The sequence below is a fragment of the Anguilla rostrata genome, chromosome 4 (assembly GCF_018555375.3).
Source record: "Anguilla rostrata isolate EN2019 chromosome 4, ASM1855537v3, whole genome shotgun sequence".
Taxonomy (NCBI): domain Eukaryota; kingdom Metazoa; phylum Chordata; class Actinopteri; order Anguilliformes; family Anguillidae; genus Anguilla; species Anguilla rostrata.
The window spans coordinates 5,970,382-5,991,234 of NC_057936.1; the positions used below are offsets into that span (position 1 = coordinate 5,970,382).

The window sequence follows — 20,853 nt, forward strand, 5'->3', positions numbered from 1 at the left end:
TGAGTTATAGACAGTGTATGTCTTGTATGTGTGAGTAACTTGGCATTTTTGTACGTTGAAAACGTGTTTTTTTTCATGAGATATATACATACACTCACCGACCACTTCATTAGGTGACAGGAGTGGCACCCGGTGTGGTCTTCTGCTGCTGTAGCTCACTGGATATTTTCTCTTTTTTGGACCATTCTCTGTAAACTCTAGAGACGGTTGTGCATGAAAATCCCAGTAGATCAGCAGTTTCTGAAATACTCAAACCAGCCCGTCTGGCACCAACAACCATGCCAAGTTCAAAGTCACTTAAATCACCTTTCTTCCCCATTCTGATGCTTGATTCGAACGTGTATTGTGTATAGGCTATTCTGTGCCCTCCAAGGCCAGTCACACCCTATAAATATGAGCAAAGAGTAATTTATAAAGTAAACAATATAGGTCATGCTTGATACTGCTTGCTCTAAAAACTTGGAAAATAATAGTTTATTATACTTACACAAAAATGGACTAAGAAATGGTTAACTGACCACAAAATTATTGCTTTGTAATGGCTGTCTCTGTCTCCAGACTTGCACCTAATCAAAATATCTATATATATATATATATATATATAATTTTTTAAAACTTATTTTAAATATTTGACACCCACACATATTTTCATTAAAATATTTGTTACCCACACATTTCACAACTGTGCGCTTGTTGACCAGTTCATTTCACAAGATCTGACCAAGATTTCACTTGTGTGAAGTTGTGACACCATCAAGGGTTCCCCACAGAAATAACCACAACAGCCACAGACACGCAGCCCTTAAAAACATTAAATTCTGTACATTCTGACCCCATTTCAATAGACAGATTTCATTTTTTTTCCTGCCGCCTATCCCACTAACAACATGTCTCCCCATTGGACATTTTACCGACACCAGGCAAAATCTACACACGTGAAATACCCATACCTTTTTATTCTGAAACATTCCCAGTTCAAACAGCTAGTCTGCCTGTGGCCTAGTGAGGAAAGTTACAGTCTTGGGAACATGGGGTCCCAGGTTCAAGCCCTGCTAGAAACATGTTTCCTTAGACCTGCTTTTACCCTCATTAATAATTGTCTACTACTTCTCAATTATGGCTTTTGCACCATATCTACCCGCCGTTCACCGAACTTATACGCTGCATTATGACATACCGTCTGCACGTTCAGTTATTAACCGGCTACAATATTGCAAAGCCATATGGATTCAACCAGAACTCTTCTGTGCTTACCGGCCTGTGTTCTTCTTTAAAACCGGTTTGCTAATGATATTTCATGGTGCTGCACTAACAAAGTCACAGACTGGTAAACCTCCGGTTGAAGGATTGAATCCCGCCTCGCCGCCTCAGGCAGATAATTTCCTCTTTTACACTTTTTCTTAAGCTTATATTTGCTTTACTAAAACTCACTCACGGCCACCCATATGCATTTCATGTCGGCAAATGTATTCCTTTTTATTACAAAGTTACACCAGTTCACCACTGTGCCATTTCTACTAACTATATTTCTTCACTTGGCTACCGTACAAAACCTTCTTATCAGTAAACGCCACGTATCTACATTCATGTCACCTCGCCCTGTTCTCTATCTAGCCACATACAATTACTACATATGTACGTTCTGCAACTCCCCATTAAAACATTACATTTAAAATCATGACTCACTCAATTATAACTACCACTACTGAACATGAGAAAAGCACATCAGTGCAATAGATTCCACACATCCCTCTCCACTTTAATGACTAGGGTTTTATACAGACTGTTATATATACCATTCGATAAGGAAAAAAAGCTCGCTCATGGTCACTTCATTTACTTTGCACTATAGTCTGTGATCATGTCAACCTTCACCTACATGCCCATTCTGCTACGCAATTTCATTTTTTCTCCTAATTTCTCTCACACTGTTGTTATTTTCTCATATGCAAAGCCTGCTGGGACATATGCGTCTGCTCCTATTCTCCACTATCAAGTTTTCCGGTTCTAGCTTAGCAAAACAGCAAAGAGGATTCCTACCTGCAGATAAGCCTATCAAAATGCCTTACAAACACTAAAAGTGCATCTCCACGAAGTAACAGACAACGGAGCAGGACAGAAGGGTATGCAAGTTGCGACCTAGGGAGCTCTCATTCTACGGGCTTGCTGATTCTTTTGTCAATCAAGGCTCGTTGGATGGCCGTCAAATCCGTGAGTACATACACTGGCCATATTTCACCTGCGTTTCTGATGCGTTTACACTTACGCCACCGCACCCTTTGTCACAGCCACTGTTTTACATATATAGCAAACCGAAACTGCTAAACGGTACACGCTCATCAGACTGTACAAATTCACTAAAGGATAGCCATAATCCACAACCGTTTCTTACAGAGTCACTTCGCATTTCTCACTCTCATAATAAAACGCTTTGCAAAAAGAAATGATATCTCATAAAAAAAACACGTTTTCAACGTACAAAACTGCCAAGTTACTCACACATACAAGACATACACCGTCTATAACTCATTCATTCAGGCTGCCAAAATCCAGGCAATTGATATAAAAAATGGTGCCAAGTTACGGTACTACAAACAATATACGCTATCTTGCCTCACCAAAATTAAATAAGATGTATTCCAAAGCAATGCTACCCAATATTTCCTCAATTCTTTCAAGTCACTTGGCCCTGTGTTTTGTAATCTTACCATTTTACAGTGTCATGCAAACTTTGTGTCAGATCGAAGTGTCAAATATTTCGAATTGCCTCATGGAACACATTGAAATTAATGTAGAAAACTGCTGGTCAGTAACTACAGGAAGCATATTTCTCCAGAAAACAAATACTTGCTTCTTGAGTTACTGTTGCCTTTCTGTCAGCTTGAACCAGTCAGGCCATTCTCCTCTGACCTCTGCCATCAACAAGGCATTTTCGCCCAGAGAACTGATGCTCACTGGATATTTTCTCTTTTTTGGACCATTCTCTGTAAACACTAGAGACGGTTGTGCGTGAAAATCCCAGTAGATCAGCAGTTTCTGAAATACTCAAACCAGCCCGTCTGGCACCAACAACCATGCCAAGTTCAAAGTCACTTAAATCACCTTTCTTCCACATTCTGATGCTTGATTTGAACTTCAGAAGATCGTCTTGATCATGTCTACATGCCTGAATGCATTGAGTTGCTGCCACGTGAATGGCTGATTAGATATTTGCATTAACGGGTGCAGTTTTCAGTTGACCAGGTGTACCTAATGAAGTGGCCAGTAAGTGTATATATATTCTCTTGAAGGAATTGACTGCTTCCCCTGGAATAACAGTACAATACAATTATATGTATTGTATTATCTCTGTTGTATTAGAGATTGTTCTGCTGTGCATTGGAGCATTTGACTTGTCAGTTGTTCAGTACTTATGCAGAAAATAAAGTAAAAATAACTTACATTATGATGCTATTGAAATGCACTGATGTTAAGACTGTAAGTAAGTAGTTTAGGCTGAGAAACTATTGACAGTGCCTGGTCTGCTGGAACCACTTGTCTGCTTGTGGTCTAGGAGGTTTCGCAAGTTAGCTATTACTTCCTTTTTTGCAATGACTTTAGAAATCACTCCAATGTATTTAAATTCACTTGCATCCCCTGACATTGTACAATAAAGCCTGACCATGACTTTCTTACTCTGTGTGTGTGTGGCACTGTACATTGTGCAAAGTGGTAAGTCAGATACGTTTTCTAAAATGCTCAATTTATATGCGTTGAATTACCACAGCACTGCAGTCTGAATGCTGCAGATCAGAAAAAGCAGAAGAATCACTTATAACATTTTGGAAAAGCAGGTGACGACCAACCAAGCCTGCAGTAGAGAAATGTACTTTTCAACTCTATATCAAATAGAATTTCATAAGACGGCAGTAGATAATGAAGAATTTATTTTTTATGCAACGAAACAACTGTGAACACAAATACTGGAAAATAGTTATCAGTTGACTGAATTCAATATTTCAATATTGTTCGCCAAATCTTTCCGTGGAATCAGCTGTGAGTGGAGGTGTGTGTAATGTTTCTCCTTGTATCTCTATCCAGCACTTACATTGCACTCGTATCATTATCTTGATGTTGTAGCTCATTGTCATGCCTCCTAGTTTGACTTACCATAACTTTCTGACCTAGCCTATGCTTTCTGTGTGAACCGGACTGGCTATGAATAACTGTATGAGTATTGCACCTTATCGGACCTGTGTTTTGTAGTTGTTCCAATGACCTTCGGTATGCACTTACTGTACTGTACGTCTCTTTGGATAAAAGCGTCTGCCAAATAAATGTAATGTAATGTTCCCCTTGCCACTACCCCAAGGAGCTGAAGAGGACAGACTGGGTATCGTTGGGGGTACTGAAGCGAAGCCCCATTCCCGCCCTTACATGGCTTCTCTGCAGGCGGACAAGCTACATGACTGTGGAGGAATTCTGGTCAGTGAAGATTTTGTGCTCACCGCTGCCCATTGTAACAAGTGAGTTCTCATTACATCGCCTCTAAAAAAAAATCTACTCCAGCTAAAGCCAATGACCCAAGTGTTCCGCCAATAACAGATCATGCACACACACACACACACACACACACTGAATGGGGAAAAAATAAATTGCTATATTTAAACGTGGATACGTAACACCAAGAAATACAGTTGTTAACATTTACATATGTGTTCCGTGGAAAAAATAACATTTTTTTACACCTTTTTTTCTGTTAAGATGTTAGGCTAATGCACTTGAAAATCAAATGTAAAAGTTGTCATAAACTATCCGAGCCAGGGTTAGCTGGATAAACAGTTGGGTAGCCTATCATCACTTTTTACCTGGCTGTTTTTTTCTTTCAGGCAAAGGAAAGTAAAGTAAAATGAACACCATCAATACCATCAAGATCATTCAGGAAGTCCTGCAAATGCAGCTAAATCCAACCACTCTTTTTTTTGTTTCAGGCAATACAGAATAGTCCTGGGTGCTCATTCAGTACATTCACTAGAATCAACTCAACAGGAAGTGGGGGTCAGCCACTCCTACCCACACCCAAATTACAACAAGGAAAACAATGACCTCATGCTACTCAAGGTATGGAAACCCAAAGCAGGTCCAAATGTGACATTTCGTGTGGTGAAAGTTTATTTCATTTTTTTCTTTCTGGAAGCAGTAATTATGTTGTGCGTATTTTATTCTGATATAGGAAGCTATGCCACAATGTCCTTGAGAACAGGCTATATTCACCATAGGGAATAGTTCCAAATGAAAATAAGATAAAACTTGATTTTTAAAGAATAATCAGGTAATATACACACAAACAGGCTCTGGAGGCATAGCATCACCACAGAAGTGTCTCTGGAGTGTCTCTTGCTTTAGACTGGGAACCCTGAATGTCCCTATCCCGGCCATTGCAAAGTCGACAGGATGTCAGAAACCTCTGTAAATACCTAAATTGTCATTCATTGCACACAAACACTGAGCAGATCAAAAACATGCAATAAACTAATAACCAATATCTAAAACCCTGGAAGGTTACCTAACCCTTGCAATGTCTTTAGCGGTCGCCTCCGCTAACATTTTCTGCTGAAGTTGAACAAGTTAGGAGCACAGCAATGCATCCCGATTAGTTGATGCGCTAATAAAATTATTTCTCCAGTTATTAGCACACATCGATTTTCAGGAACAAATACGAAATGAGCACTGTAGAACCCTGTTAAGTGTGAGTCCCCCCCCCCCCCCCCATCGTTTCTGTCAGTTGGACAGGAAGGCGAACCTGACGAGCTCCGTCCAGGTGATCCCTTTGCTGAAGCAGCGCCCGCCGTCGGGCGAGGTCTGCAGCACAGCAGGCTGGGGGGAGGTAGATGACAACGGCACCCTACCCGACAAACTGCAAGAGGTGAACACCACCGTCCTGGGACAGCCTGAGTGCGCTGAGCGGTGGGCTGAGTTGAGCAACAACAAGGTTCAGATCACCGAGAGCATGGTGTGCGCAACGGGCCAGAGGGAGTTTCAAGGCTTCTGTTCGGTATGTAACCAGCAGGCTAAAACAACGTTCCTTTCAAGACACAAGATGTTCCTTTCATTGATTTGAGCTTTCAAACTTTTAAAATAAAAGTATGAAAGCACTGCATAATACAGTAAGTCTTACATACGCTATCTGTGAATTGGGAAATGGTGCGATCAAATTCAACTTTTTTTTCACGCCTTAAACTGTGACAGAAAGTGAGCTGACAAAGAGCATTATCTCTTTTATACTTTTTAGTGTTTGTGTGTGTGTGTGTGTGGGCACGTGTGTGTATGTGCGTGTGCACGCGCATGTGTGTGTGTGCCTGTGTGTGAGTGTGTGTTAGTGCCTGTGTATGTGTGTGTGTGCCTGTGTGTGAGTGTGTGTTAGTGCCTGTGTGTGTGTGCACGTGTGTGTGTGCATGTGTGTGTGTGCTTCCATACTCTTAAATATCTGGATCGTACCATTCTGTGCACTTCAGGGGGACTCCGGGGGTGTGTGTGTGTGTGTGTGTGTGTGCTTCCATACTCTTAAATATCTGGATCGTACCATTCTGTGCACTGCAAGGGGACTCTGGGTGTGTGTGTGTGTGTGTGTGTGCTTCCATACTCTTAAATATCTGGATTGTTCCATTCTGTGCACTGCAGGGGGACTCCGGGGGTGTGTGTGTGTGTGTGTGTGTGTGCTTCCATACTCTTAAATATCTGGATTGTTCCATTCTGTGGACTGCAGGGGGACTCTGGGGGCCCGCTGGTGTGCGATGGAAAGGCAGCCGGCACCGTCGCCTTCTCAGGATGGCGATGTGGAGATAACAAATCCCCGGATGTTTATATGCTCATTCCCCACTACATAAAATGGATCGAAAGCATTCTTACACGTGGATAATGTCCTTACTTTTCATAATTTGTGTTTTTTTTTAAAATGCAGTTTTATTTTACTTCTTAAAACCTTGTACTTTGTACTTTGCGCAATCCCATGAAACAATAATGGTGATTTGTGTGTGAAGACACAATTGCTTTTAATAAAACAGATCCAACTCACCATTTCATTGTGGTTTAATATTACTGAAATTAAAATGTAATAGTTGTACAAATAAGTTTGGTGTAATCTATCAAAAACACTAGACTTTATTTTATTTAAAGCCAGCGGTATTCTTCCAAGCAACAGCTGAATCTCTGTCTGGTGCATTCCTCAGGTTCTTTGAGAAATCTTTCACTGAATGTGGAACTAAACTGTTTACACTCTCTCCTGCGTTGCGAAATGGGCATTGTAGTTGTATTGTGCCACGGCCGACAGCAACGTGGAGGCACAGTAGGCGGTTGATCCATGTGCTTTTGAAAGCAGCGCAAAAAGATTGCACATAGACAGGCCTACATAATCTCATGGTGCCAGAATAAACTCTTAAAAATATAAAGAAACAATATTGATATATAAATATACACAGATATAGCCGAGACGAATTCGGTTAATGTGTGATATTATAACGAACGACCTTGTCCTCTCCATTCAAAGTTAAGATTCAGCCACCCTAGCTTTAAGTGTGGTACTGTAGTCTACACATGAACATCACTTCCCAGGATACATTGCGAAAGTGCGTCCTCCACTCCAGTTGTTTTTGCGCCGCTTTATGTTGTATCTTAAGTTGGGGGTTGTAGTTTTTCTCCCACTATAACCCTCCTCCCCCAGTTTCCCCAAGGTTTTGCGGTGCTGGCGTGACAGACTGCTTTCTGCAGACAGAATTACATCACTCAGACATGAAAGTAGTGTCCAGGTAAATTTCAGTTAATACGAATGTCCAGTTTTCAGGGATGAAGTCAATGAAAGGCATGTAATCAAATACATAATTCTCACTAGTTGATTTTCGCTAAATCTTCCGGAACGACCCGTTTGCCTGTTGCGCATGCTAAAGCTAGAGATTATGCGTGATGTAGATTTAGCTAGCTGCGAACGAACTGAAAGCAATGCTATTGTGTATGTGACGTCTCGTCGTAGTAGCCTAATGCCCATACTACCGTGATATAATAATTGTTAGCTAACATGATATGCTGACGTTTATCTGGATGTATATTAGGCGAATTAATTAAGCAGCGTCATATAACGCAGTTCCTTTACGCAGCCTAGTTTCAGTACATATCTCAAAGTAGGCTACAACGTGTGAATGAGAATTAGCCTCATCAAGTATACATTAGATAATGTTAGCTCCCTAGCTATTTTTAATGTCACAGCTCAGAGCAGAGACACCACACACCACAAGCACCGCCACCCAACCCCCAATACTGCTCCGAAGCACAATAAATGATCGCAATGCCAGATAATATCGTCCTTCGTTAAAAAAAAAAAACGAGTTTTTTTGGCCGGTAGGTTTTACTATTTCATCCGATAAATACAAATAAATAGCATTCATCTGAAAACCATACATCGACACGATCCGTTTTAATATTACTAAATGAAAACAGTCAAATCTTACCTTCATTATGTCTTTCCCTTTCTCAGCATTTGAACGGTTTGGAAGATGTCCAAGAAAAAGGGCAGGTATGATGGAAGACACAGAATGCTTTCTCTTTTCAAAATAATAATGCTTTGACATTTTGCTTTTCATGTCCACATCTTATTTATGTTGCAACATCTATTATGTGCTTTTTTAAGTTTTGTGAGTTACCAGATCCAGAATGAAGTGATGATCACTGTATTGCCCTTTTTTTGTTCAAGCAAATGCATTGAATAAATTTTAAAATGGCAAAACAAATATAGAAACGTTTTGGTGGTTGCACTTACAGCTTTTTCACAGTGCCTGGCCTTGACTTAGTTATGGTATTCACCAACATGGATTCAGAACCTGTTTGCAAATATAAACAAGCAATTTAAACAACTATTTCACAGTAGTTCTACCTGCTATTGGACTTTTGGAAACTGAACACCTGCTCCAATACTGTTGCATGTTGGGAAGTATATAATAAAACTCTGTGGAAACTTGTTTGCCCCAGGAAGCGCAGCAGTGTGGAGCTGACTGAAAATCTGGCTGCTGATCCCAGGAGAATTCTGGGTAAGAGAGTCCAACACAGCTGGAGAGAGAAGGGAGCACTGACCAGGTGGAGGGGCGCAGTCCTCGACCGACTGAGTGTCAACCCTTCACTTTTCCTGGTCAAGTACGACGGCTTCGACTGCGTCTACGGCATTGAGCTTTTCAAGGACGAGAGGGTGTCCAACTTGCAGGTCCTTTCAGAGAGAGTGGGTGAGTGACCATCTCAGCTCATATGCCTCGATAATCCTGTCCTTCTGTAAATAAAATTTTAAAAAAGATTATGGCAATGAGTTCAGTCCCAGTGTCCCCCTCAGTCCAAAAGGTGCAGAAGATTAAACGTGGTCTGGCACCTGTACTGCATGTTCACTTTTAAACAAGGACCCTTTGCAAATTATAATTTCGGTAAAGCCGCCTTAGGCACTCATTGCAGCAGTAAGATTTTGTGGCGCTTTGGTGGGTCACACACACAGAATGTAGTGACAGCTTATTTCTTTCCTATGCTGTCATGCTGTGCTGTGTACCTGAGGTGCACGTGAAGAGTCTTGACTTATTCGGCTGCATTCAAACACAGAGCGTTATCAGTAATATCAGTTATGATTTAGCCGTCAACAAAAATGTTAAATGAGACAGTTGTGAACTGCTTACAACTTGTTCTGTCGCAAGTTCGTGAAGGTTTTCATTCCAGCCCTGAGAAAGCACACCTCATTTAATAGCTGGAGATCTTTCAGGAGCTCCTAATTAGTAGAAATAAGGTCAACCCTGCCAAATTAGGGTTGAAATGAAAACCTACAGGACGGCAGGCCTCCAGGAACAGGGTCGGGCAGCCCCGCCCCTTGATAATACGCGTCACATGTTATCCGCGACTGTGCTGAGTAGAGACAGAGAAACGAAACATCTCAGTTCAGTGCTTGTCCTGTTCGTGTGCCCTTTGACCTCTCTGTGCTGCCCGCCTTTGCAGTGAACACCAAGATCAAGGTTCCTCGGGGCGCAGGAGAGCTGGTGGGAAAGGCCGTGGAACATCTATTTGAAAAAGAAGACGGAGAAAAGAACGAGTGGAGGGGCATGGTCCTATCCAGGGCGCCCATCATGACTAACTGGTATTACATCACATACGAGAAGGACCCCGTACTATACATGTACCAGCTCTGGGACGACTTCGAAGATGGGGACTTGCGCATTTTACCGGAAGCTGGTATGGCAACGTTTTGTACGCGCCGTCGTTGCTCACGATGATCACGTGAAAAAAATGGCACTGAGAAAGTTATTTTTGCGCAAAGTAGAGTCCTTACTTGTTGTTCTTTTACCTCTTTCTTTCCCTTAGAAAATAAACACTTGCTTCCAGCTGACAGGAAGCCAGATGAAGAGGCCGAGAGCCTTGTGGGTAAGCAGGTTGAATACATCACAGAGAAAGGAGTGAAGAGAACCGGCCTGGTGATCTACCAAGTACCCGCCAAGACCTCTGTGTACTTCATCAAGTACGACGATGACTTTCACATCCATGTCTATGACCTGGTCAAGACCTCCTAAGAGAACGCACCTGCATCTTCCATTGCCCCTTTGCCATTGTCATTCTCTTCTTCCATCACTAATTGAAGAAAGGGTAACAGGCTCGACGGTCAAAACGGTATTGCCAAAAGTCCAATCTCATACCAGGACCCTGATTTTAATGGTGAACCTGCTCTCTACACAATATTTCCCTTGGGTGTCATAGTGTAGGCAGCCGCTAGTGGGAGTGACCATAAGTTTCTCCACAAGGGTATTGGTTTCCAGTTGAAACGGCAGCAACCTCACAGGTACATGTAGTAGACTGATATTTCGCCTCTTCACATCATTGTTGTAGCGGTCGTCTTGTACCGTGAAAAAATATGGAGCCGTTGGGAAACAAGATGATGTATTTTATAGTTAGCCCACTCCAAGTATTGCTTGGGGGGGGGGGGGGTTCAAAGCCAGGACTGGGCCTTTCCACATGGAGTTTGCACACAGAAACTGCATGCCTTCCTCCCACAGTACAAAGATGTGCAGGTAGGCTAATTGGAGACTCTGTATTGCCCATAGGTAGGAGTGTGCATGCCCTGCGATAGATTGGCAGCCTGTCCAGCCTGCCTAATGCATGCAGAGATAGTTAAATTCAATTTTATTTGTATAGCGCTTTTTACAGAGAACTGTCACAAAGATGCTTTACAGAGCAGCAAGGCAGGAAACAGCAAAAAGAGCAAACACCAGACCTGAACCCCCAAATAGCAAGTACAGAAGGTAAAAACTCACAGTGGGGAGAAAACCCTCAAACGGTGGCAAGAATAAACTCCCCAATGGGAAGAAATCTCGAGAGGAACCTGGCTATAGAGGGGGAGCCCATCCTCCACTGGCCAGCCTGGTGTAAATCAGCGGTAGAATGGAATGTGGCATAAGTGCTACAAGGGATCTAGTAGTGTGTTCCTACCCAGTGAATGCTGGGATAGGCTCCAGCACCCCCTGCGACCCTGACCAGGATAAGAGGGTATAGATGATGGATGGATGAATGGTTTGATTAGTGAATATTTAATGTAAATATTCATGGACTAAATAAAGCAGCATTGATTAATTATGTACCATATGCCACCAATGCAAATATATTGGACAGTATTTGATTTACTTGTTTGTGGTATTTTTAATTAGTAAAATATCAACTGTGAAGAATAACAGACTTTTCAGACAGCAGTATATGTATTTGTGGAGATTATTCACCATTGCTGCATTTTCACATAGTTTAGGTAAACTGTTTTTAGCTGTTACAAAGGATATCATTTTAATAATCAAGAACAATGTAGAGAGCAGACATCTCTCTGTAAAAAAAATATGTATGTATTGACAGTGTTATCTGGTGTTTGTGGGTGTTCTCTGTGACATGCTCTTGTCCGCAAGCTTCCAGGAACTGTAAGCATTAATGACATACATGTGATATATCTGTCATCTTGCTGCTTTTGACAAAAGCTTAATTTTGTTGTATTGTATTCACCAGTCTGTGTAATGATGGCATCGTTAAATAATAAAGAGTTATTTTTGGACTTATTTTTATGGACCGTTTTGATTTGCATGGTGGCGTATTAGTGACACCTGCAGCTTACACTCATAAAGTGCAGGGAACAACTATTGTTCCCTGCACTTGGAACGGTACTTCTCTCTCTGGTTTTTGACACACTTGTTCCTGGTTGTGGTTATACACTTTGTTGTGCGTCCCTCTGGATAAGAGCGTCTGCCAAATGCCTGTAATGTAATGTAAAGCAGTGCTTCCATTACAGATTACCGTTAATATACATACACATAGCGAGTACTGCTAATTGTGCCGCATAAAAATGTTTCAATGGCCTATCTGTTAATGCCGGATCAAATGTACCCTTTGGTGAATCGTTCACCCCTTAGTGAAAACGGACACATGAACAGGAGGACCTGACTTTAAGTGGTCTTTGTGGAGCCTCAAAATTAGTCAGACAGCTGAAATTATGAAAATATCGTCTAGACATGTCGGTTTACAAAAAAAAAAAAAACTTATCTGCGATCGATTGCCGACCAGGGTGTATTCCTGCCGCTTGCCCAATGCATGCTGGGATAGGCTCCAGCATTCCCACGACCCTGATCAGGATGAGAGGGTATAGATAGTGGATTGATGGATGGAAAAAAATACTGGGCCATGAAGACACAAAAAACCCTAAACTCTTACTTAGTTGTAATCTTCCAAATTGCAGTCCACTGTCAATACCCCCGATACATTATTGAAGACTTCTGGGCTCTCTTAATGGAGAAACTTGCAGCTTGATTGGTTCCAGGTTCCATTTCCATTAGAAAGATAAATTTGCTATATTGAAGAACAACGTGTAGAACTGTATATCTGTGATGTGCAACCACATTAAGGGGTAAGTGACAATACAGTATACAAGGTTTTTAACAAAAACCAAGTCCCCAACAAATCCAAAACAAACCAATTACAACAGGCACAAATGTTCTGGCATGATATTTATTTTTGAACGTGTCAACTGGTAAAGGGTGGAATATGGTTATATACAAAAAATACAGCATATTTCTGTATAAAAGATGTTATAGGTAAAAGGGTGAAGAACGGATTCCAAGCCAAAACCAGTAAAATATCCTAAATAAATAATATGACAGGACAACCAAACAATGAACGGCACATAAAAAGCACGCACATCCCCGCAAGTTGTGTCGCAGTATAACGATCCTCATCTGTCTGAAAAGCCCTGCTTTTTAATTCCTAGGTTTGCTGTTTTCACCCCCAAGCAGTACACAGCTGTTAATATCCTGAAGATAGCCGCAAGCTCACATCTGGATTTCACACCTGGTGTCCAGGCCTCAGCAGGAGAAGAGTGATGTTGCTGGACAGATGAGTGCATATATGCCTTCATTAATCACAAACGGGCTCCATTTCTCACAAGAAATGCACAGTGTCTAAATCAATCAAGAAATCTTTATGTGGGGGCAAGCATACAATACACCGTCCTTCCGAAACCTCCGCGGAAACACGTGCCATTTTTATCCTGAAGTTTTGACTGAAGTTTTGATAAGAACCTTTTCACCCACTCAAAATGGAACCTGGATACACTGATGTCGTCTGAGTTGTTTTTGCTGCTGCTGCTGGGGTTCACTTGGCAAGTTTCTTAATGTACTGGATGCCTTGATCGGTGTACTCGCACGCTCTGGTAGGGGCGACCGAAAGGGCGGCTATGGATTTCTGCACTCCTGGAATAAAAGTGTGAAAAATTAGTTTTTAGATGATTTTTTATTTTTTTTTTTTTTTTTTTAGAAATCGGGTACTGTTACTGCCCAGACACCATTCTCATGCTCTCACCTGAGTTCCATGTTTCAAGGGGAGAGAATTCAATTTTAGGAGGAGCAGGAAGCTGAAACAATACACAAACCATAAACATATTTACAGCAAACCTTGACTAATCGAAACATAAAAACAAAGTGTCATTGGGACAGCAATAGCTGTTGCGCACTGAACACACATACTTCATTGGCTTGACCTCTGAGACCCGTTAAAGCCTTTTGCTTTCCATGTAGTTACATTTTTATCTTGGATTATATTTACTGTACAATAATGATTATGATGTCGAAAATATACAAGGCACTAATGTTTTCTCAACTGGGTTTTATAGCCATTACACCTACAAAAGCAGATAGGTATCAATACAGCGTCTATAAGAAGCAGCTACTATATAATCACAAAATCCACTGTGATGCCTGAATGATCTCAATTTGGAATGTAATCATGGCTAATTTTATGCGCTTGCATACTGATTCGGAGTAGTGTAAAATGCTATTAACACACATCCATTTCATTCAGCTATAACTTATACATAATAAGGTGCAACGATACACGTTTCACCATTAACATAATCTGAATTGTGAATGGGATTACTGATTTTGTCTTTTCATTTTATTTTGAGAAAATGTATTTTGAGCCAAAGCCAACACACACTGTAAAACAAAATTTCACATGATAAAGTAGTGCGTGTGATGATTGTGATCGTCGCCTGCTGTTTGAGCCGAGCCATTTTTAATGTCTTGCTGGGGACACTAACGGATGCAATTACCTCCAAACCAAAGTACTTCATCCACTCGTCCACGGCAGGAGGAATGGCAGCTTTCGCTTTGCTGAGGACCTCCGAACCTTCCCCACTTCCTCCTAGAAGCCCCGTGTCATACGCTACATACAAAGCTCCACCCGCAACAGTCACTTTAGTGACCAACCTGCAGAACACAGAGTAGATGATGTCCTCACCTCAAGATAGCATGGCTCATTCTGTTTTTATACAGTCTATGTTCCTAATTTCTGGTAAATGTGACTACCCTGGTTAAATAAAATAAATAAATGGTTGATGGTTTGATTAAATAACGTCTATATATATATATATATATATACAGAATTATGAATTTATCCAGACCAGACCTGCTACCCAGATAAGCATCAGGCTACCCAGCTAGCCATCAAACAAAGCTATCCATTATACACATAGACTAGTTTAATTTTATCTTGCACCAGTCACGTTGTCTGCCTCGCTAGTGAACAAAAAATGCAACTGTAGCAGTGAAGTTTGGTACATTACATATTGTATCTCTTGCAGCAACAGACCAGCAAGCTATATTAACTAGCGAGCAAGTGGTTTCCATTTATAGCTTATCTACCTTTCCTAGCTAGACAGATACACGTATTTGTGCTTGTGACATTCGGGAGAAGACTGGCTAACTTAATGTTTAAAAGGTATTAAATGGTACATCGTTTATAGTTATCGATAACAGTATACATGCTAATAAATGCAAGTATTTCAGCTAGCTGGCTAGCTAGCTATCAGTCGCAATCACTTCACCAGATAACGTTAGGAAATGCACAAGCAGAGAAGGACAGACTGCCGTAAGAATATATGCTGGGAAACACTTACTTTACTACTGGGAGAATCTTGGCCGCCATATCACGAACGAACACAAAGCTAGACAACACTAATTTAGCGTTTGAATGCGGTGGTAAAATATGCGAGTTATGTAGCCAGAATTTAACGTGAGATAGCCAAACAGTCCGTCTAGCTTCATTGACAAGGACAACCCAATGTGTAATAAAACTTTGACAATAAAGTTTTGTTTTCAAATTACGTTTTACGCATGTGTAGATGCAATTTTAAAAACGCAGCAGATTCGTTTCATATTAGATAAAGGTCATTGGTGAATTTTAACTACCACTTAATGGAGTTCTTGTGTATAAAAACGAATGGAAGACATTAAATTTATTTATTTATTTGTTCTAGACTATGTGACGATGGCATATATATTTTGAATTATGTCGCCGCTTCTGAGGGCTCTATCTGCTGCGTTCCGTGACCCCGGAACTACATAACTTTAGCAATGTTATACGAGTGGTCGGAACTCTGCAACAGGGACAGATTAGTAGTTTCCGTTGGAGTTGTCATGTTTGCGTCGCCTCTTCCTCTCTGCGAAAACTCGAGCAACATAACGTTAAAGTAGTGAAACGAATTTGCTGGTAATATTTGAAGCGTCTTGTGATGTTGGCCTTTTTATTAGTCTTCGAATACAGTTCATTCGAACTTGTTAAACACGAAATCTCTTAGTTTCATGTGGAACGTTAATGTCCTCGTATGTCGGACATCTTGGTGGTGGTCAAACATTTGACCGTTTGCTTTGTGTGTAACTGCCTGCTTTACAATTGTGTAGTAGTGATCGTGATTTGAAATCATATTCCCCACGATGCCGTTATTGTTTTGTGGCTACAAGGTCATTTCCTCAACTGTTACATTTCATCACATTCCAATGCAGTTGGTCACTTTGAGTTTGTTTTGATGCTCTTTACACTGGAAAAGCACAAGTTGCTGTTATTATTTTTTACATAATATTATGTTAAAAAAGCATTACTCTTTCTCTTTTTAAATATAAATTTGACAAGAGCTAGAACCCATTTTGTGTAGTTGAAGCATGCTATTAGTGCTGTGGGCACACAATTAAATAAGTAACACAAGAAAATAAATAATTTGTGCATGTTAAGCATTATTCATGCTTGGTTAGCCGTGATGCACACACATAAAAAAGACATGGAAACCCAACCATGCGTGACGTTAGGGATGGTGTTTGGTTTGCACCAAACACAGTGCTTTGCCATCCGGCCAAAGAGCTCAACTATAGCCTCAACAAACCACAAAAAACATCCCCCAGAAAGTCTCAAGTTCTCTCACATGGCTGCAGGCAGATTCTGTCTGGTTGATCTCCCAAGGGGCCAAATCTGTGATGTGTCGAGGAGTCTGGGAAGTTTTTCCAATTGAAGCCAATAAACGTTTAAACTGTCAGTGTGGTAGATGGCCTCCTGACCACGTCAGGTAGTGTCTTGGCTGTGTCATACTTTCTCCCTTTTGTTACAGTGCATTTAACAGTGCTCCTAGGAAGATTCAAAGCTTTGCCAATCTAGTAATCTGCTCCAGATTTTTTTGGCTGCTAAAGCAACTTAGTCTTCTAGTGCCATATGCATACAGTATATTATGTTTTATGTCATTCAGTTGACGAGTACGAAGGCAGGGAATTAAGGCGAGAGAAGAAGAAGAAGGAAGAAGCACAAAATATTCCAAGTTTTGTGCTTTATAGTGTGGCTATCTGAGCGTTTAACTGCATTCAGAGAGTGTGAAAGTTTATGTTTGTAATTAGTGAGCGACTGTGTGGTCACTTTAGCTCAGGGCCGGCCCAAGGTTTTTGGGGGCCCTAAACAAAAAGTTTATATCGAGCCCTCTGTTTCGGTCGAAAACCACCCCCCCGAGCCCCAGCCAGCAAGATTTGGCACCAATAGAAATATACTTAGATTAATGAAAAAGCCATTGTCTTAGGGAACACAATTATTTATTAAAAAAATATATTTATATATATCTTTGAGGGAGGGGGCCCCAAACCAATCACGGGGCCCTAAACAAATGTTTACTTTGTTTATTGGGTCGGGCCGGCCCTGCTTTACCTGTGGGAAAGCCTGAAAAGTGCCGAACTCATACATGCAGCATACATACACTCACACGCACACACTCGCACAAGGTTAAGCAGAACTTTAACGGCCTCTGGGATACAGCACTTTACATATGTAGGCGATTTAAGTGGTCTTAAATACAACAGAGGGATAATGTGTTTTACATGCTCATGGGTTAATTGATTTGGGTTTTATACTGGCTGAGGTAAGCAGTTCGGGGAGAGGGAGGTTGCGGATGTCTTTCCTCCTGGACATTGTTTATTCAGCGCGCATTCTCATCGTTATTCTAATGAAGCGGTTCTGTTTGCGTTCAGGGGAAACTGAGATAAATGGAAGGCTTTAGCACATTCCCCGCGATAAATTCTAAAGCCCCTGGTATTCAAATCAGACCTAATAAAAGCACGTTCGGATCAAAGGCAGCTCTTTCAAAACGTATCAAGTGCGCGTGCGTTGTTGACTCGAAGAGACCTTGAATTTTCATTTTCGATGATTACAAAGTCAGAACTCAGCAAACGTGAGCCTGTCAGCCACCTGGATCAGACACTTACCTGAAATTTAGGAAAGAGCCATTTCACTCCTCTAGTCTCATTTTACAGTATGTGCTCTGGACAGTGCGGGTCTTTTGCTCTCATTCTCTCATTTTTTTTATTTCGTTTGAGTTCTTTTCCTGACGAGCTTTTCAAATTTTGTAGCTTTTTTATGCACTTTTCCATGATAAAGGACACCCAACTGAACCTGTGCAATCAAATTCTTTTTTAATAGTTATATTGAAATAACCAAAGAAAGCAAACACTATGATATTGATGATGATAATAATATTAACAACAGTCACAACAACAACCGGAAAAGTGTGCAAGTTTGGGAGCACAGAGCAACGTATGTACCGGGGGACATGGCAAAATTCTCCGATCCGGCCAAAGTGGACAGGTTTACTGTGGACTAACTAGGTAAGTGACATGCTACCAGGGGAAAATTCTGGGCCCTATACATAAGCAGTCTCTGTGGGCCCCCTTCCTCTCTTGATCCATGTCTCTCGTGCATCATTCCAGGCTTTTCGAGGGCCCTCTCCCCATTCGGGCCCTGGGTAGTCAGTCCCACTGTTCCCCCCCGCTACGACGCCCCTGCATGCTACTGTACCAACCAAAGCACCGAAACGCTACCACAGCCCTGGTAATAGGTACGCAGTCCCCGGATGAGTGAGTCCAGTCATTACGAGAAGCAGAGAAGTCCACCGGGGCTCAGCATGTTATCTTGTACGACACCGTGTGCGGGTGCGAGTTATGGAAATGGCAGAAAATGCCACCGGAACTGGCACACGCCATCGCCAGGGCGAAGGTACGCGTCACCGCATCGTCTTTTAAGACGGTTCAAAGGCATATGGAAAGAGAAGGTTCCAGATTGCGTTATCTATAACTGCTGTTGCATGATGACAGACAGCCATCTGCTCATCGTACAGCGAACGGTCCTGTAATTTAAAAAATTTTTTTTTTTTACAGCTGAACTCATTTCTGCCTTGTAGACATGCCTGTGCTCTGCTCCAGGCTCACATCATGTTTTCTCTTTTGCTTTTTTTTTTTTTTTTAAACATACGAACAGTTATGGTGTATAATTATGAATTAGGATTAAACCATTCATCTGTTCTCTTCAGCCGTTCTTTGCTGAAACATGATTTGATCTGATTTTTTTTTTTTTCCAACGATAGGAAGAAACCATTTAAAATTGAAAAATGGTGGTGTTTCACACAATTCTGTCAGGATTTTCAAACAACTGTGAAGCATCTGAACTGATATTTTTAGATTTTTTAATATTCTAAGTAGGTCCAGCAGTTTTCCAGTGTTATTTTTTACAGCTGTAATAAATAGTGACACTGTGTTTTTTAGTTTGTCTGTCTTCTTGGTCACTAATGTAGTTTTACATTACTAGCCTTATGGGATAATTGTTTTTTTTTTTTTTTAATAAGAGATGATTGCTCTTTCTGTGCAAACACAGTGCAATGAATTGAAAAAGCAAACTGCGCTGTCACCGCTAAAGGAAATCTATGGAAGTGTTGCCGTGCCGCAGATGATGAAGTTGAAATTACTCGCTTTGAAAGCTGCATGTTATTTCACACTCGCTGAATGCCAGATTATCCTCAAATTCAGTGGTCCGGAACCGGAGACCGACGAAAGAAAAAGACATTTGATGCGGGCTTCTGAACTCTTCGGTAATGCATTGGTCACTCTTTCAGCGCCGTAATATATATATTTTTTGCCTTAAATTTCTGAAGACCGTATCTCTGCCATGCACAGGCAAGCAAATGAATCACTGGGCGTGGAATTAAACCTCCCAGTGATCTGTCTGCCGGTATCACCCCAGACTAATAGATAGCCAGCAGCGGTGACGTGACTTCTCCTGAAAATAACCCTGTCCAAATAAGACACAGATATGCATTTATCACAAAGGGAGCACGGGGTGAAATGCTTGCATTGCAGATGACTAAGCTCGCGCGTGGCTTTGCTGACTCTCACATATTTGCGCGTCATAAATATTTCTGCTTCCGCCATCATTTTTGACACATTTTCTGAAGCAGATACGTTTTTTTTTCTTCCAGAGGAAAAAAGCGTTCTCGCTCCTCTTTGTTCCACCTATAGGATGAGAATAACAACATGACCTTTGACCCCAGCATTCTTGCGGTTGTGTCGTGTGACTGTGGCTCATACCAAGTTACAGGTTGAGCTGGTCGAACTCTAGCTGAGAGAATGTTATAATTGGCTAGATTGAGACCAATCACATCCTTCCATATCCATTTTGTTTTACTTTCATTTGTAGATTATTGGTTTTTGTAAGCCCCCTGCATTTTAAGATGACCTGTATTTAAAATTCTTCCAGAATGTGTGTATAAACCATGTAGTACACGAGGGGGCAGCATTACCCAAGTAAAGCTAGAATTCAGGCTGAGGGAATGCATTGATTTTGCTGTAATTCAGACAGGAAAAAAAAAATCATTAAAATAAATAATTCCCACATCCAGTATTATTGCTACCTGAATTAATCTTATTTACATTTCAGGTAACTAACAATACATGACTGATTACACAAATATTACGAGCGTAAATTTAGTAAGTTCAATCTGTGCTAAAAATAAGACTGACTCTAATGGGGCCAGTAGTTCTGGTAGTATTAGCAGTAATAAAACGGCAAGGGTAACTGACTTTGAAGATGTTTCTAATTTTTTTCCTTTCATTAATATTCACTCTTTCATATGTTTCACTAGCAAACGTACCAGAATAACCGCATTGTAGATGTGTGCCGCAGTCAGAAGTGATGCTGTTCAAA

At 41.1% G+C, this 20,853-nt stretch overlaps 3 protein-coding genes across 4 annotated transcripts; 2 read left to right on the forward strand and 1 right to left on the reverse strand.

Annotated features, from left to right (window-relative positions):
- The first annotated feature begins 3,432 nt into the window (after positions 1 to 3,432).
- Positions 3,433 to 7,054, forward strand: LOC135252317 (mast cell protease 1A-like). Of its 2 annotated transcripts, none has more exons than XM_064330258.1 (5): positions 3,433 to 3,711; positions 4,352 to 4,505; positions 4,971 to 5,100; positions 5,765 to 6,034; positions 6,746 to 7,054. In XM_064330258.1, the coding sequence occupies exons 1-5, from the start codon at positions 3,663 to 3,665 to the stop codon at positions 6,896 to 6,898; spliced, it is 756 nt and encodes a 251-aa protein (XP_064186328.1). In that variant the 5' UTR covers positions 3,433 to 3,662; the 3' UTR covers positions 6,899 to 7,054. The 2 variants fall into 2 exon arrangements, with proteins under 2 accessions (XP_064186328.1, XP_064186329.1); XM_064330259.1 differs by lacking the exon at positions 3,433 to 3,711 and adding an exon at positions 3,733 to 4,045.
- A 551-nt stretch (positions 7,055 to 7,605) lies between these two features.
- Positions 7,606 to 12,079, forward strand: LOC135252318 (spindlin-W-like). The gene is made up of 5 exons (XM_064330260.1): positions 7,606 to 7,784; positions 8,507 to 8,545; positions 8,998 to 9,245; positions 9,994 to 10,227; positions 10,357 to 12,079. The coding sequence occupies exons 2-5, from the start codon at positions 8,526 to 8,528 to the stop codon at positions 10,560 to 10,562; spliced, it is 708 nt and encodes a 235-aa protein (XP_064186330.1). The 5' UTR covers positions 7,606 to 7,784; positions 8,507 to 8,525; the 3' UTR covers positions 10,563 to 12,079.
- A 1,574-nt stretch (positions 12,080 to 13,653) lies between these two features.
- Positions 13,654 to 15,661, reverse strand: micos13 (mitochondrial contact site and cristae organizing system subunit 13). The gene is made up of 4 exons (XM_064330261.1): positions 15,470 to 15,661; positions 14,624 to 14,780; positions 13,876 to 13,927; positions 13,654 to 13,766 (listed from the first exon to the last, which is right to left on the reverse strand). Exons 1-4 carry the CDS (start codon positions 15,496 to 15,498, stop codon positions 13,669 to 13,671), a joined length of 336 nt encoding a protein of 111 aa, XP_064186331.1. The 5' UTR covers positions 15,499 to 15,661; the 3' UTR covers positions 13,654 to 13,668.
- Between the last annotated feature and the right edge of the window lie 5,192 nt (positions 15,662 to 20,853).

Excerpts from the sequence above, each read along its gene's own strand:
- LOC135252317 (XM_064330258.1), top strand. The coding sequence starts at position 3,663 with ATGACTTTCTTACTCTGTGTGTGTGTGGCACTGTACATTGTGCAAAGT. Across the intron at positions 4,506-4,970 it reads ACCGCTGCCCATTGTAACAA|GCAATACAGAATAGTCCTGG; the intron begins GTGAGTTCTCAT and ends TTTTTGTTTCAG. Across the intron at positions 5,101-5,764 it reads ATGACCTCATGCTACTCAAG|TTGGACAGGAAGGCGAACCT; the intron begins GTATGGAAACCC and ends CGTTTCTGTCAG.
- LOC135252318 (XM_064330260.1), top strand. The coding sequence starts at position 8,526 with ATGTCCAAGAAAAAGGGCAG. Across the intron at positions 9,246-9,993 it reads GGTCCTTTCAGAGAGAGTGG|TGAACACCAAGATCAAGGTT; the intron begins GTGAGTGACCAT and ends CCGCCTTTGCAG. Across the intron at positions 10,228-10,356 it reads GCGCATTTTACCGGAAGCTG|AAAATAAACACTTGCTTCCA; the intron begins GTATGGCAACGT and ends TCTTTCCCTTAG.
- micos13 (XM_064330261.1), bottom strand. The coding sequence starts at position 15,498 with ATGGCGGCCAAGATTCTCCCAGTAGTAAA. Across the intron at positions 13,928-14,623 it reads TGAAGTACTTTGGTTTGGAG|CTTCCTGCTCCTCCTAAAAT; the intron begins GTAATTGCATCC and ends GTATTGTTTCAG. Across the intron at positions 13,767-13,875 it reads CCTTGAAACATGGAACTCAG|GAGTGCAGAAATCCATAGCC; the intron begins GTGAGAGCATGA and ends CTTTTATTCCAG.